We start from the raw sequence: 17,500 nt of genomic DNA on the forward strand, positions 1-17,500 counted from the left end.
TTTCTTTATCCATTCTTTCTTTCTGCCTTCCTCCTTCTCCTTTCCTCTTTGGCCATCTCGCTCTCACGGTCCAGAAGGAAGAGTTTCTCATTCACGGTGAGTAAAAACAAAACTTCTCAAATCGAACTGAAATGGAATTAGTTGGATCTGATCACACCAAAAGGGGGAAATAATTTGTGTAAATGTAGGAATGCTGAAACTGCACCATGGAGCTTTTAGTTCTCGACCTTCATCAGTCCGAAAAACAGAAATATGACAGAATTATAATAACTATCACTATATATTTACATCCTGTCTGTACATGCTGTTGAGAGTGTGGACTTCTATACCCTTATACACACTATAGGGCCAAAAGTTTGTGGACACCCCAGCAGAAGATCACTTTTTTTAAACATCTCATTCCACATTGAGTTTTCATTATTACTTCTTCTATGTTCCACTGGATTTTTGTGGAGATTCATTCAGCCACAAGTGTGTTAGTAAAGTCAGTACTGATGTAGGAGAGAAAGCGAGGAGGTCTGGGGTGCAGTCAGTGTTCACATTCATCCCAACGGTTTCCAAAAAGTTCTAGAGCAGGAGATCTTCCACTCCAACCAATTTATCTTCATTGAGCTGCTTTGTGCACAGGGGCATTGTCATGCTGGAACAGGTTTGGATCTTCCAGTTCAAGTGAAGGGAAAATTTCATGCTCTTGCATCCAAAGACTTTTTGAATTGTGTGTCTCCAGCTTTGTGAGACTTTCGGAGACTTTTGGAGACGCACTGTATATAATAATCCAAGTTATTTGAAATATGTCATAAGATTTTTAGTCACACAAGTGTGTGTCCCAATACTTTTGCACGTCTTAGATTCTAATATAACACTATATTTTGTTGGAAACGGGTTGCCATGTTATAGCAGCTGTAAGCATTCCCTCAGGAGCATCTCATTATCCACAAAGTGCTGAAACTCCTCCTCTTTTTATCAGAGTAGCATCTTTGTGAACGTATATTGTTGCTATAGAAACGATAACGAGCACAGTAATTAATGAATTTATCAATATCTTCTGGCCAATCAGAACGCAGAGCTCTGTGACGTAATGGTATTTTCCCATGTGCTTGCAGGTTTCTCCGTCATGCCTCACTTAATGAAATGGTTCTTCCTTGTCCTCCTCGTCTTCTTCGTCCTCGTTTCATCGTCCGAGGCGAAGAAGAAGACAAAGCAGAAACCCGGAGAGGAGAAAACCCCGAGCTCCGGGGAGCTGAACACCACAAACGGCGACCGCTGCACCTGGCAAACCCGCGAGGGCAAAAACAACATGGTGCTCCACCTCAAATGCTCCTCCCCTTCTGACCAGAGGGCGGGGCACGAGTCCAATTATTACGAATGCCAGTTTACGGGAAAACCGAGCGAATGCCCTGCGTACGGAGACAAACCCACGCAGTACTGGAATCAGGTGTTAACGAGGCTGAAGAAGCGACAGAGCGCCTGCGAAGGAGTGAAAGTGCTGAAGGCGGGGATGTGCAAGAGCGCTCCAAACTCCGCCCACATGAAGCTAGTGAAGAAAAAGGAGGCGCGCAGAGAAAAGGAAGGAGTGGCAGAGGAGAAGAAGGAGGACGAGGAGATGATGATGGCTGATGAAGGGATGTCGGATGGAAGGGCAGAGACGGAGAGCTACTGCGCTGAAGGATGGGATTCGTTCTGCCACCTCCTCACCAAGCTTCTGTAAAAACAAACAAAAAGCTACACAATTTTATTCGGCGCACTGCTGTTAGCGGAAAACTAGCGTGAAATAGATTAGCAAGAAATGATCGTTTTTTTCTCTTCAAATGCTAATCAGAGATCTTTCTTCCTGCACGTTGTTGTTGTTTTTGTGTTGTTGTTTTTGTTGTTGTTGTTTCCTGATTTGGAAGAAATCCTAATGCTAATCAAACTTAATTTTGCATTCTTCACAGAAAAGTGCTAGCATAAAACATCAAATGTTCATGCTCAGTTATTTTCAGCAGTAACGTTTTTACCCACAATGCACCTGAAGTCAAGATGCAAAATCCTAGCTGAAATTCTGCCACTTGTTTAACATCCCGGTCTGAGGATGATAGGGGGCGCTAGAGTACTAATCATACATGCTACATGCTAATTAGCGATCCTAGCAATTCTTTTAGTTTGAATTCATTACAGCAGCTTTTTTTAGTCACATGCCTGCGTTTGTGAAACAGCGCTAAGCTAACATTTTTGGAACAGAATGCTACGTGATATAATAGCGTAAATCTTGTGTTGCATGTAGCTTAGCATAGCTCTGCTAGCGTAATTTAGCGTATCAGGTGGTTTTCAATAAACAATTTATTTTAAACGTTTTTGCGAATCGTCAATAAACTCAGAGTTTGTGTTAAAGTTTTCCACTCGTTTATTTTTACTTCTCTTTCTTCAGTTTGTCTCCTAAATATTGTTTTCTGTTTCCTCCTTTTTCCATTTTCTTTTCTTTTTTACTTTCTCTGTTCTTCATTTTGGCTTTTCTTTGTGCTTTATTTTCTTCTATTTATATTTTTGTCTTTCCTTCATCTTTTCTTCATCTGTCTTCCTTTTTATTTCTTTAATTCCTTGTACTTTCTTTCCTCTCTTATGATTATTTTTCTTTTCTTTCTTTCTTTCTTTCTTTCTTTCTTGCTTGCTTTCTTGCTTTCTTGCTTTCTTTCTTGCTTTCCCTCTTTTTTCTGCTATCCACTTTGCATTTTATCTTTATTGTCATTCTTCCTTCCTTTTTTTTTTAGTATTAAATTATTTTCTTTTTCTTTTCTCTATCCCTTGTTCCCATCTTTCCTTCCGTCTTTATTGCAGATTTGTGACACGCTGACGTTGTTTTGTTCATCAGAAAAGCGAGAGAAGGATTTCAGGAACCTCGCTCAGGTGAAGGTCAGATGAAGGTGAAGAACGACAGCACAGAGAGAAGGAATTGAGTCGTTTGGGAGCTCGACTCATGAGTCGACTCGTCTGAGACCCAGATTTTACCGGCATCTGAAAACTCGTCGTCTCTTCACATAAAATAAAACAATTCTAATAACGGAGTGCAAAAGTTTGTGCACCTCAACAAAATCTTCAGTGTGCAAATTTACATCGGTTGCCTTTTGAAATTAAACACAATCCATCATTTATTTCTGAATCTAGTAGAATCTGAATCTAGAGGAACATCTCAGAAGATCAGCACATGGAGACTAAATGTGGAATGAGATGTTCAAAAAGAGACAAATATCAATCTTATGCTTGTGTCCACCAACTTTAAATTAATAAATGCACGCATTAGCATGTTTCAGCATCAGCTAGCATTCATTAGCATTACTAGCATCAGTACAGTAGTAGTGTGATGAGAGATCATGTGACTTCAGGATTCAGTATCGGCAAAAACATCGTTTTCATTTTAATTGTAGGGCAGTGTGTACTGTAGCGTTAGCATTAACTAGCATAACTACATCACTTTCTGGTTACACACACACACACACACACACACACACTCACACACAAACATGCTGTGGTGTGTTCTGGGAGGAGGAAGAGGAGATGGAGATAAAGATAAGGTGGAGGTGCAGATGAAGATGTGGTTTAGGGTAAGGTAAAGGTGGAGACAGAGGTAGAGGTGGAGATAGTGATGAAGATGAAGATGGGGTGGAGGTTGAGATGGAGATGGAGAACAACATGGAAATGCAGTTTGAGATGAAGGTGAAGGTGTAGATGAAATAAATGAAGATAAATTAGGGTTGGAGGAGAATATGGAGATGGAAATGAAGATAGTATTGGAGGCGGAAGATGAGAAGGAGATGAACATTAAGGTGGAGGTGATGGTGTAGATGATGGAAATGAAAATAGTATTGGAGGGGGAAGATGAGAAGGAGATAAACATTAAGATGGAGAGGACAGTGTAGATGATGGAAATGAAGATAGAGGTGATGGTGGAGAAGAAGACGGAGATGAGATGGAGGTGGAGAGGGTAATGGAGATAAAAAGGGAGGTGGAGATGGAGATGATGGTAAATCTGATAAAAAAAAAAAACCCCAGTGTCATATGATGGTGGTGTTTTGGCGCCACTTAGTGGCCATCATGAGTTGTAGCAAAAATAATTCATTAAAATAATGAGATCTGTAACACGATGCTGTCTGACTGTTTTTATAGAGAAAAAAAAAATAATAAAAATAATAATCTGTAAGCTGCTCTGTTTTATGTCCTTTAAAGCATTTTACAAATAAAATACAACTACATTCAACTAAAAGGTTTATATTTAATATCAGGCCTCCAGATAACATTCTCATTTATTACATCAAATCTGAGTCACTTTTTCTTTATGTATTCTTTTTTTGCAAAGTGCAGAGGTTTATAAGTTTTCTACATGCTTTGTGTAATGTGAATGTTCCAGCAAATAAAGAAAATCTGAATTACAGTAGAAAGAAAACCCTCTAATTAAATAAAATGTTAATTTTTTTTAACCATTAATGATCTCTTTATGCAAATGTTTGATATTATTGCATCACTGAATAAATACATATGTACACACATAAATATATTTGTTTGTACACCGATAATCCTTAATGAATAATTGTAACAGGGATCGTTCACCAGAATATCGTCATGTATTCATTTTAATTATAAAAGACCATTTTAAAAAGATCAGTATAGATTATTGTTTAAATGCATGTGTATAAGTTTATAAAACACTACAAATAAAATCAAATTGAACTGAATTATTTATAATAATTAGATTTAGAAACAAATGATTTATTATTTTAATAAATAATTGATTATAATATTTTTAAATAGTATTTTGTGTTTAATTTAGACAATTATAATTAACGTAATTATATTGGAATATTAAATATAATTTGAAAGTATCATGTGGTCTGTGGACGATGCGGTAAACGTGGGACTGCACTTCATCCTGCAACATCTGGACAAACCGGGGATTTATGTGAGGATCATGTTCGTGGACTTCAGTTCCAGCCTTCAACACATCATCTCAAACCTCCTCCAGACCAAACTAATCCAGATCTCTGTTCTGATCTCCACCTGTCAGTGGATCAGCAGCTTTCTGTCAGATAGGCAACAGCTAGTGAGACTGGAGAAATTCATCTCAAACATCCGCACTATCAGCACTGGTGCTCCTCAGGGATGTGTTCTTTCCCCTCTGCTCTTCTCCCTGTACACCAACGACTGCACCTCTACAGACCCTCTGTCAAGCTCCTGAAGTTTGCAGATGACACTAAAGTCATCAGTCTCGTTAACGGCGGTGATGAATCTGCATTCAGAAGCAAGGTTCAGCAGTTGACTGTCTGGTGCAGTCATAACAACCTGGATCTTATCACCCTCAAAACAGTGAAGATGATTGTGGATTTTAGGAGAAACCCCCTGCACTCCCCTACTCACCGTCATGAACAGCACTGTGGCAGCAGTGGAGTCATTCAAGTTCCTGGGCACCATCATCTCTCCAAGCCTGAAGTGCGACAATTACATCAACTCCATTGAGCAGAGAATGTTCTGCCTTCACCAGCTGATGAAGTTCAACCTGCCACAGGAGCTGCTCACACAGTTCTACTCAGCCATCATGGAGTCTGTCCTGTGCTCTTCAGAAGACTACAGAGGATAGTTTTAACGGCTGAAAGGATTATTGATGCTCCTCTGCCCACACTACAAGAACTCTACACATCCAGAGTGAGAAAAAGTCTCAGAGAATCACCCTGGATCCTTCACATCCAAACCACATGCTTTGTGAACTTTTGCTACAGAGCACTAGGACAGCAGGCGCAGGAGAAGTTCCTTCCCCAGAACATTTAAACGCTCTCGCCATTATGCAATAACATAAAACATATGTGCAAAACCACTTTTATTCATCTAAATCTGTACTTTTTTGTACAATAATACAATGACTTTAATTCTTAGTGCAAACACACTTGGCAATAAAACTCTTCCTGATTCTGGTGATTTATTATTGATTATTAACGAGCTGTATTGTGTAATTACGGTCTCTAACCGCTAGATGTCACCAGATAATCATTTTAACGCTCTCGGTGTAGCGTTTGCTGGACGGGGAAACGCCACTTGGGCTGCGTCCCAAATGGAGCGGTGTTAGATGTAACTCGCACTACGTAGTGCGGACAGCGGCGGAGGGTTTTCCCTTAGGAAGCGCGCGCGTGTAGGGAACAAGGGTGCGGTTGTGGCCGCACCCGAGTCAAAATGGCGCCAGTGTTTGCGCGTGCGGCGGATCGGAGCTGAGCTGAGCTGGGTTTGGGTTTGGGTTTGGGTGTCGGGCGGGACGGTACCGGGTCTCTGCCATGAGTCTGTTTTACACCGAATAGTTCAGTTTCCGCGACATGGAGCAGGTCAGCAGTGTAGATTTGTGTATATGTGTGTGTCCGGGTGTAAAATGACTCTCTGGTGTGAACACAGAGGAATAAACCGGTTTAATCCCCGCAGGAGGACAGAGGTGAGGCAGATGTTGTGGATTTGCACTTCAGGGTTCGGACCGTGATGGAGATGCACCGAGAGGACGGTTCTGGTTTCGTCCTGCCCTTCACCGTGGATGTTAATGAGAACCGAGCTGAAGGGTGTAGAACACACACACTCCAACCTCAAAGTTCTCACAAGAATCTGGTCTTCAATTCAGCTCCAAAATACATGAACTCTGGAGTCACGTCTGAGGAAACATCTCAAGAGATCAATGGATTTCCAGAACCTCCAGCTGTGATTGAGCAGAAAGATGGAGACTCTGAACCGGACACGTCTAGACACACCAGAACACCTGGAGAACCTGAATGTTTTAGAGAAATTAATCCAAACCTAAATCAGAGCAGAAACCTTCACCATTCTGGTGTTCAAGTGGCAACATCTGGACTCGTAAACTTAAATGAAGAAGACAAGAATCTTTGGGGATTCTGTGCTGGTGTCAGAAGAGAAGGTTCTGTAGGAAACAATGGTGGCCTGAACACATCTGGAGAAACCTCAGATCATAGCGGAACCCACTCCAGCTGGTTCATATCTGGTGGAAAAGCAAGTGAAGAGGGAAACAATGGTCCTAAGATATCATCTGGACACACAAATACATCAGACACAAGAGCTGCAGATGTTTTCCATTCCATAGACTCCACACTTGCAATTGGAGAATCCTATGACAATCAGGCCACATCTGCAGGAACATCAGGTGCTAGAGGAAGCAACATGAACTACGTGGGAGAAACGAATGCTAATTGGCCTGGTAGAACTATGAACCCGTCAGTGGGAGAAGATGCTGCAATTTGGGAATTTGACAGCATTCCAGATGTGATTGGAGAATCTGTGAGTCCTGGAGAAAGAATTCATAATCAGGAAACATCTGGACAGTGGACCTGTTTTAGCACAACTGCTTTAGAAGAAACATCAGACACCACTGGATTCAATGCTGTAGCTCCAGAATCAGTAAATATTAGAGGAACTGGTGCTAAAATGGCCACATCTGGAGCTTGTGCCAAAATTATTGCACTTGAAGAAACAGCCAACATCTGGAGAACCAATATACACCAGAGTGATGCTGGAAAAATGGTGCATATTGGAGAATCTAGTGGTGAGTTGACCTTGTTTGGAGAAACAGATGGTACGAAATGCGTCCAGATGGAACTGGTTGTCACGGAGGAAACCTTACAAACTTCTGAAACCAACATTAGTCCAGTGGTTGCTGAAAAAATTGTTCATACTGAAAAATCCTGTGCCACATCTGGAGAACAAGCACATAACAGGAGCAATTCATCTGTTCGAGAAAAAACACCAGGAACCTTTAAAACAAGCATTAGTCCAAATGTAGCTGATGAAAAGGTGGATATTGGAGGAACCCATGTTAGATCCTCCACATGTAGAGAACATGCAGGTACCAGTCCAGTTCTTTTAGAAGGAACCTGTGAGAACCTTGTCAGTTTGAGGGTAGCAGAAGAAAGAGCAGGTACTTGGAGAACCATTGCTGAACCAGTCCTGGGCACACATGAGAAGGTAAGACCACTAGATGTCAAAACAGCCACTAATGTAGCTGAAAATCTTGGAGTGTTACCACAAGATCGGGTTAGTGGGAATTCCAGACTGGGGAACTGTTTTGGGAAGCGTCTGAGTTCCTGTTGTACGGAGTTGGAGATGCAAATCCCGAACGGTGAATTACAGACAGATGAAGTTCACTGTGAAGGAACATTTCCAAACAAAGCTCCAGAAAAAGGTGTTCGAGTGGGAAACTGCGGATACTTAGTTATAAACCGAAGAACCGTTTCAGGAACCCCTGTTTATTCCGTGGGTGAACCTTGGAACACCAGAGAACTGCAACAGGAAGCGAGAAGCACCTCGAATCCTGGAGCAGAAACCATTTTAAATCATTCAGAAGCTACAGTAAATGAAGGAGAAAGCGAGCAGGTGATGGAAACCAGACCTGAGGACGGTGTGGGAGCAGCGAGACCGCGGAGTCTGAGGACTGGTCCCGGGCAGGGGGTGTCGCTTAGCTGTAACTCCACCCCCCTGGGTGAGGGAAACCTGGGTTATTTTGCAGATGATGGAGACATGGATGTGATTATGAACAGCTTGGAGCTCGGACGTCGTCAGAGCGCTCCTGAGACACTTCAGGAGAGCGAACACGCCCATCTCGGACCTTCAGCCTATCAGTCTCCAAACAGGAGGCACGGATTCACCGACTTCATCACCAGGTTTAGACACGACCACGATCTCATCATCAATAATTTAATGTTATAAACTAAATTAGAGTCCGAAAAAAATCTAAATAATTACGAATATAATTATAATAATTAAATGGTATGAACGTTAAATTCTAATAAAACCTTTTAATTGACGAGCCGATCAAGCAATAAAACTGATTAATGATAAAAATAATCTAATAATAATATTAATAATAATAATAATTTATGATCATTTATTCAAAACTTTATGTATGATGATAAAAATCAGGATCCAAAAACAGCGTTGATGTAAAAAGTAAAAGAATAAAATAATAAAAAAAACTGTTAAAAACATTATAAACAAATATAAAAAAGATGTTTCTCTCTTTTTTTTAATGTAATAAAGAATATTAAAATTGTATTAAATAAAGGTTAAATAAAGAAAATATTTAAAAAGTAATGAAATCTATAAAAACTATAAAAATATTTGATAAAAAGTACAAAATAAATGTTTAGAAGAGAAACATTAGGCTTGAAAAACAAAACAATGAAAAAAGAAAAACTACTTTTAAAGTAAAAATAAAAAATTGTTTTTAAATATATAAATCTAAAAGAATTGATAATATTAATTATAAAAATAAAAAAAGTTAAAAAATAAAATTATTAATTCAAGTTTTAAATTATAAATTATTTTTACACAATAAAAGGAACTGACGTGTGGTGAACACGTTTTATTTTTACAGTGGTGTGAAAAAGTGTTGGCCCCCTTCCTGATTTATTTTATTTGCATGTTTTTACACTTTAAAGTTTCAGATCATTAAAACAATTTAAATATTAGTAAAAGTGAACACAAGTGAACAACATGCAGTTTATAAATGAAGGTTTTTATTATTGAGGGAAAACAAAATCCAAAACTACATGGCCCTGTGTGAAAAAGTGTTTGCCCCTAAACCTAGTACCTGCTTGTGCCGCCCCCATCAGCAACAACTGCAGTCAAGTGTTTGTGAAAACCTGCACTGAGTCTGTTTCAGCGCTGTGGAGGAATATTGCTCCACTCATCTCTGCAGAATTGTTGTAATTCAGCCACAGTGGAGGGTTTTCAGCATGAACCGCCTTTTTAAGGTCATGCCACAGCAACTCAATAGGATTCAGGTCAGGACTTTGACTAGACCACTCCAAAGTCTTCATTCTGTTTTTCTTCTGCCATTCAGAGGTGGACCTGCTGGTGTCAAACAGATGGCCAGACATTCTCCTTCAGGATTTTTTGGTAAACAGCAGAATTTATGGTTTCATTTATCACAGCAAGTCTTCCAGGTCCTGAAGCAGCAAAACCCCAGACCTTCACACTACCACCACCATATTATACTGTTGGGATGATTTTCTTTTTCTGAAATGCGGTGTTACATTTACTCCAGACGTAATGGAACACACACCTTACAAAAAGTTCAATGTTTGTCTCGTCAGTCCACAGAGTATTTTCCCAAAAGCTTTGGGAAAAAACTGAGACAAGCCTTTATGTTCTTTTTGATAATTTTTGCTGTCTCTTTCTTATGGTGGAGTCGTGAACACTGACCTTCACTGAGGCCTGCAGTTTTTTGGATGATGTTGTGGGGTCTTTTGTGAGTTCTTGGATGAGTCGTCACTGTGCTCTTGGGGTCATTTTGGTCAGCTGGTTACTCCTGGGAAGGTTCTCCACTGTTCCATATTTTTGCAATTTGTGAATAATTTCTCTCACTGTGGTTCTCTGGAGTCCCAGAGCTTTAGAAACGGCTTTAGAACCTTCTCCAGACTAATGGATCTCAATTACTTTCTTTCTCCTTTGTTTCGGAATTTCTTTGGATCTCGGCATGATGTCTCGCTTTTAAGGATCTTTTGGTCGACTTCACTTTGTCAGGCAGGTCCTATTTAAAAGATTTCTTGATGGTGAACAGGTGTGGCAGTAATCAGACCTCAAATTCAACTCAGGTGTGATAAACCACAGTTTTAACAGGGGGCAAACACTTTTTCACACAGGGCCATGTTTTTCTAATATTTAAATTAGTTTGCTGATCTAAAACATTAGTGTGACAAACATGCAAAAAAATAAGTAATCAGGCAAACACTTTTTCACACCACTGTATTTTCACACCAGCAGTCAGGGGTTAATAAAGGTCACACTCATGATTCTTTCTGAATCTAATCGCAGGATTCATCACATTCACATGTCACATTCCTCTTCACTTCCTGGTTTGCCAGTTGACACTCAGGTGTGTCTGTGTGTGTGTGTGTGTGTGTGTGTGTGTGTGTGTGTGTGTGTGTGTGTATAAAAGAAACGTCCTGTATAATTTTTGTAACTAAACTGGTGTTGTGTTGTTTAATGTGATTGGATCAGCACCGGAGCGAAACCCACTAATCAGACACATCGCTGTAACCATGGCGACATGCAATCTCCAAATCAAAGCCTTGTGTGGTCCAAAAGTTCTGCCTCTTCTGTTAAAATGCGTAAGAGACGGTGATGACGTGTCTGTACGAAGGCATTATTATATTATAGGTCTGATTTTATTGGAAATGAAAAAACACCTTCTGACCAATGAAAAGCCAGATTGCGACAGCACTGTGACTGTTACACACGTCAGGGTTTCATGGATGTTGTGTTCCTCATTTGTCTCTACAGAAGCCTGTTCTCCTGGAAGCCCAGAGAGACGAAGGTTGCCGCATCAGGATGGAGATTATTCGGGAAAATGTCTTCCCGGGAAAACACCACCACCAAAGAGTCCAGAGTCCCACAGCAGCAGGTGAGGAGGAACAGGAACCACCCTGAGATCTTCAATGGACATCATGTCATGATGATGTATAGTGTGGATTTGATATGGTCTGAAAGTCAGGGTCTGACTTCAGGAAGGTTCATAGGGAGGGTGGTTAAGAAGACAAGAGTGTGTGTGTGTGTGTGTGTGTGTGTGTGTGTGTGTGTGTGTGTGTGTGTGTGTGTGTGTTTAGATTGCAGCTGCCATTTCTAAAGCTTCTTCCTCTGTGTGTGTGTTTGTGTGTGTTTGTTTGTGTGTGTGTGTGTGTGTGTGTGTGTGTGTGTGTGTGTGTGTGTGTGTGTGGACTGAGAGGAGCTTTGAGCTTTTGCAATCCACTTGTGATTCACTCCACACACACACACACACACACACACACACACACACACACACGTTCTGTTAGATTGTTAGATGTCCAAATATGTATTTAGTTTTATTAGTAACTTTTCATTACTCACATAATATAAATATGACATTAAAGAGTTTTAGGGATGAAAAGAGGAGGACACAGGGTGTGTTCTAATTTGCATATTTGTGTATATTCATGAGCTGTGCATTTTTAATAAGGTTGAAGGTGATATTGTTACAGTAACTTCAATCCAATCAAATAATCTGACATGACATGTTCAGTTGACATGACCACGCCCCAAATACAACGACCGCGCCCTACATGCGGTGAACACACTCACCGCAACAACCACGCCCTACATGCAGTGAACACACTCACCGCAACAACCACGCCCTACATGCAGTGGCCACGCCTTAAACATGGGTACCATGCAGTGGCCACACACCAAAAACAATGACCACGCCCTTCATGTGTTGGCCACGCCCTAAACACAGTAACCGCAGCCTACATGCAGTGGCCACGCCCTAAACTGCATTTAACTCTAATGAACACCATGTATTTGTGAGGTGACTGAGGGCAGTGGTGGTGCTGTTGTGTTCACATGGATGGAGTCTCTCTCTCTCTCTCACACACACACACACACACACACACACACACACCCCTGAGGCACCACAGGTATGTCATTAACACTTTTCAGGCCATTCATCATCCTGAAAACACACTGAGGATTATATTCAGAATCTTGCTCTCTGCCCTTATGTTTTTCTTTATCAATATTTTCCATGTGTCTCACTCTGTCTCTCCATGTTTCTCTCTCTCTGTTTTTACATCTTATCTGTCTATATCTCTGTCTCTCGCTCTGTCCTGCTCTGTCTTTCCTCCCCCCATTCAGCCAAATCCGGTGAGACGTAAGAACCTGGAGTTTGAGCCTCTCTCCACCACGGGTCTTATTCTAGAGAACAGACCTGCGTAAGACTTTTATTAATATTACACAGAAACATTTCTGCCCTTTTCTTTTTACACTGAGTGATGCTCATGATCCATTTTCGTTTCAGGAACCTCCCGGCCAAATCAGAGGAGGAAGCTCAGAGACACAGACAGCAGTATGATGAGATGATGGCAGGAGCCAAGAGGAGCGGTAACTGTTCCTACTTTTCCATCAACACCCCTCTTTGGTCTTTACGCTTTACACACCGCCATGTCTTAAGCTTTACACACCGCTCCTGACTTTACGCTTTACACACTACCATGTCTTTACGCTTTATACTTAGCTCCTAACTTTACGCTTTACACCCCGCTCCTGACTTTACACTTTACACACTACCATGTCTTAACGTTTTATACATCGCTCCTAACTTTACGCTTTACACACTACCATGTCTTTACGCTTTATACATCGCTCCTAACTTTAAGCTTTACACACCGCTTCTCACTTTACGCTTTACACACTACCATGTCTTTACGCTTTATACATCGCTCCTAACTTTAAGCTTTACACACCGCTCCTGACTTTACGCTTTACACACTACCATGTCTTTACGCTTTATACATCGCTCCTAACTTTAAGCTTTACACACCGCTCCTGACTTTACGCTTACACACTACCATGTCTTTACGCTTTATACATCGCTCCTAACTTTACGCTTTACACACCAATCCTGACTTTACGCTTTACACACTACCATGTCTTTACGCTTTATACTTAGCTCCTAACTTTACGCTTTACACCCCGCTCCTGACTTTACGCTTTACACACTACCATGTCTTAACGTTTTATACATCGCTCCTAACTTTACGCTTTACACACTACCATGTCTTTACGCTTTATACATCGCTCCTAACTTTAAGCTTTACACCGCTCCTAACTTTACGCTTTACACACTACCATGTCTTTACGCTTTATACATCGCTCCTAACTTTAAGCTTTACACACCGCTCCTGACTTTACGCTTTACACACTACCATGTCTTTACGCTTTATACATCGCTCCTAACTTTAAGCTTTACACACGCTCCTGACTTTACGCTTACACACTACCATGTCTTTACGCTTTATACATCGCTCCTAACTTTACGCTTTACACACCAATCCTGACTTTACGCTTTACACTACCATGTCTTTCGCTTTATACTTAGCTCCTAACTTTACGCTTACACCCCGCTCCTGACTTTACGCTTACACACTACCATGTCTTAACGTTTTATACATCGCTCCTAACTTTACGCTTTACACACTACCATGTCTTTACGCTTTATACATCGCTCCTAACTTTAAGCTTTACACACTCCTGACTTTACGCTTTACACACTACCATGTCTTTATGCTTTATACTTAGATCCTAACTTTAAGCTTTACACACCGCTCCTGACTTTACGCTTTACACACTACCATGTCGTTATGCTTTATACTTAGATCCTAACTTTAAGCTTTACACACCGCTCCTGACTTTACGCTTTACACACTACCATGTCTTTACGCTTTATACTTAGCTCCTAATGTTACGCTTTACACACCGCTCCTAACTTTACGCTTTACACAACACTCCTAACTTTACGCTCTACACACCACTCCTGTCTTTACATTTTAAACACTGCCATGTCTTCACACTTTTCTTACATATGCCTATCCTTTTTTTCTTTCCTTTACTCCTTCTTTTTCGTTCCTTCCCTTGTCTTCTCTCCTCTGTGCTCAGAGCTGAAGGAAGCTCAACGTAAAAAGAAGCAGATGAAGGAGAGACACCAGCAGGAGGAGATCATCGCTCGTGCTTTGGTGGTCTGGAACACGGAGATCCTGCCCAACTGGGAGAACGTGTGAGCATGCACAAACCTTCAGCCTTGACACTGAAGACTCCTTCCTTTTCCCTTACATTACCACATTTAATCACGGAAGAGACGGAACTGAGCTGTTGCTATAGAAACGATAACGGATTAGAACAAGTGCAGTGACGTAAATCAGAGCTGCTGTTGAAAGAAGCAACATTTTCTGACCAATCAGAATGCAGGATTGTGCAGCGCTGTGGTGGAATGTGATGTGGGATAGAGTACTTTTTAGAATATGTGAAAAATAACAAGTACACAAGCATATTAATTAATGGATGGATGGATGGATGGATGGATGGATGGATGTTTCAGGAGGAACACGCGGCGTGTGAGGGACTTGTGGTGGCAGGGTCTCCCACCCAGCATCCGGGGCAAAATCTGGAGCCTCGCCATCGGGAATGAGCTCAACATCACGCCTGGTAACCATGGAAACCACCTTTTTTACATTCGTGGTCTCTTTCTTTTTTTTTCTCTTTCTCTCTCTCTCTCTCTCTCCCTGTCTCCATCACACTCTCTTTGTCTTTAACATTTTCTCCTAATTCTCTCTCTATCTTCCTCCCATTCTATATTCTGTTCTTCTCGTTCATTTATTTTTTTCTTCTTTTCTACATCCCTTTCTTTCTCTGTCCCTTTCAGTATCCATCGCTCCTAACTTTACGCTTTACACACTACCATGTCTTTACGCTTTATACATCGCTCCTAACTTTAAGCTTTACACACCGCTCCTGACTTTACGCTTTACACACTACCATGTCTTTACGCTTTATACATCGCTCCTAACTTTACGCTTTACACACTACCATGTCTTTACGCTTTATACTTAGATCCTAACTTTAAGCTTTACACACCGCTCCTGACTTTACGCTTTACACACCGCTCCTGACTTTACGCTTTACACACCGCTCCTGACTTTACGCTTTACACACTACCATGTCTTTACGCTTTATACATCGCTCCTAACTTTAAGCTTTACACACCGCTCCTGACTTTACGCTTTACACACTACCATGTCTTTACGCTTTATACTTAGATCCTAACTTTAAGCTTTACACACCGCTCCTGACTTTACGCTTTACACACCGCTCCTGACTTTACGCTTTACACACTACCATGTCTTTATGCTTTATACTTAGATCCTAACTTTAAGCTTTACACACCGCTCCTGACTTTACGCTTTACACACTACCATGTCGTTATGCTTTATACTTAGATCCTAACTTTAAGCTTTACACACCGCTCCTGACTTTACGCTTTACACACTACCATGTCGTTATGCTTTATACTTAGCTCCTAATGTTACGCTTTACACACTACCATGTCTTTATGCTTTATACTTAGATCCTAACTTTAAGCTTTACACACCGCTCCTGACTTTACGCTTTACACACTACCATGTCGTTATGCTTTATACTTAGATCCTAACTTTAAGCTTTACACACCGCTCCTGACTTTACGCTTTACACACTACCATGTCTTTACGCTTTATACATCGCTCCTAACTTTAAGCTTTACACACCGCTCCTGACTTTACGCTTTACACACTACCATGTCTTTACGCTTTATACATCGCTCCTAACTTTACGCTTTACACACTACCATGTCTTTACGCTTTATACATCGCTCCTAACTTTAAGCTTTACACACCGCTCCTGACTTTACGCTTTACACACTACCATGTCTTTACGCTTTATACATCGCTCCTAACTTTACGCTTTACACACTACCATGTCTTTACGCTTTATACATCGCTCCTAACTTTACGCTTTACACACTACCATGTCTTTATGCTTTATACTTAGATCCTAACTTTAAGCTTTACACACCGCTCCTGACTTTACGCTTTACACACTACCATGTCTTTACGCTTTATACATCGCTCCTAACTTTACGCTTTACACACTACCATGTCTTTACGCTTTATACATCGCTCCTAACTTTACGCTTTACACACCGCTCCTGACTTTACGCTTTACACACTACCATGTCTTTACGCTTTATACATCGCTCCTAACTTTACGCTTTACACACTACCATGTCTTTACGCTTTATACATCGCTCCTAACTTTACGCTTTACACACTACCATGTCTTTATGCTTTATACTTAGATCCTAACTTTAAGCTTTACACACCGCTCCTGACTTTACGCTTTACACACTACCATGTCTTTATGCTTTATACTTAGCTCCTAATGTTACGCTTTACACACTACCATGTCTTTATGCTTTATACTTAGATCCTAACTTTAAGCTTTACACACCGCTCCTGACTTTACGCTTTACACACTACCATGTCGTTATGCTTTATACTTAGATCCTAACTTTAAGCTTTACACACCGCTCCTGACTTTACGCTTTACACACCGCTCCTGACTTTACGCTTTACACACTACCATGTCGTTATGCTTTATACTTAGCTCCTAATGTTACGCTTTACACACTACCATGTCTTTACGCTTTATACATCGCTCCTAACTTTAAGCTTTACACACCGCTCCTGACTTTACGCTTTACACACTACCATGTCTTTACGCTTTATACTTAGATCCTAACTTTAAGCTTTACACACCGCTCCTGACTTTACGCTTTACACACTACCATGTCTTTACGCTTTATACATCGCTCCTAACTTTACGCTTTACACACTACCATGTCTTTACGCTTTATACATCGCTCCTAACTTTACGCTTTACACACTACCATGTCTTTATGCTTTATACTTAGATCCTAACTTTAAGCTTTACACACCGCTCCTGACTTTACGCTTTACACACTACCATGTCGTTATGCTTTATACTTAGATCCTAACTTTAAGCTTTACACACCGCTCCTGACTTTACGCTTTACACACTACCATGTCTTTACGCTTTATACATCGCTCCTAACTTTACGCTTTACACACTACCATGTCTTTAT

General features: G+C 40.8%; 2 protein-coding genes across 2 annotated transcripts in view; both read left to right on the forward strand.

Moving 5' to 3' along the window:
* Positions 1-2,370, forward strand: part of fgfbp3 (fibroblast growth factor binding protein 3) — a 2,497-nt gene extending 127 nt beyond the window's left edge. Inside the window, exons 1-2 of the mRNA XM_046856177.1 lie at positions 1-96; positions 1,104-2,370. The exon at positions 1-96 is cut by the window's left edge and continues 127 nt beyond it. Of these exons, the coding sequence (XP_046712133.1) occupies positions 1-96; positions 1,104-1,708 (701 nt within the window). The 3' untranslated portion in view covers positions 1,709-2,370. The remainder of the gene's footprint in view (positions 97-1,103) is intronic.
* Positions 2,371-6,169: 3,799 nt separating this feature from the next.
* tbc1d12a (TBC1 domain family, member 12a) overlaps positions 6,170-17,500 on the forward strand; it is a 21,205-nt gene continuing 9,874 nt past the window's right edge. The window contains exons 1-7 of the mRNA XM_046856167.1: positions 6,170-6,338; positions 6,433-8,669; positions 11,293-11,413; positions 12,661-12,737; positions 12,824-12,906; positions 14,461-14,578; positions 14,900-15,006. Of these exons, the coding sequence (XP_046712123.1) occupies positions 6,330-6,338; positions 6,433-8,669; positions 11,293-11,413; positions 12,661-12,737; positions 12,824-12,906; positions 14,461-14,578; positions 14,900-15,006 (2,752 nt within the window). The 5' untranslated portion in view covers positions 6,170-6,329. The remainder of the gene's footprint in view (positions 6,339-6,432; positions 8,670-11,292; positions 11,414-12,660; positions 12,738-12,823; positions 12,907-14,460; positions 14,579-14,899; positions 15,007-17,500) is intronic.

The sequence above is a fragment of the Silurus meridionalis genome, chromosome 8 (genome assembly GCF_014805685.1).
Source record: "Silurus meridionalis isolate SWU-2019-XX chromosome 8, ASM1480568v1, whole genome shotgun sequence".
Taxonomy (NCBI): Eukaryota; Metazoa; Chordata; class Actinopteri; order Siluriformes; family Siluridae; genus Silurus; species Silurus meridionalis.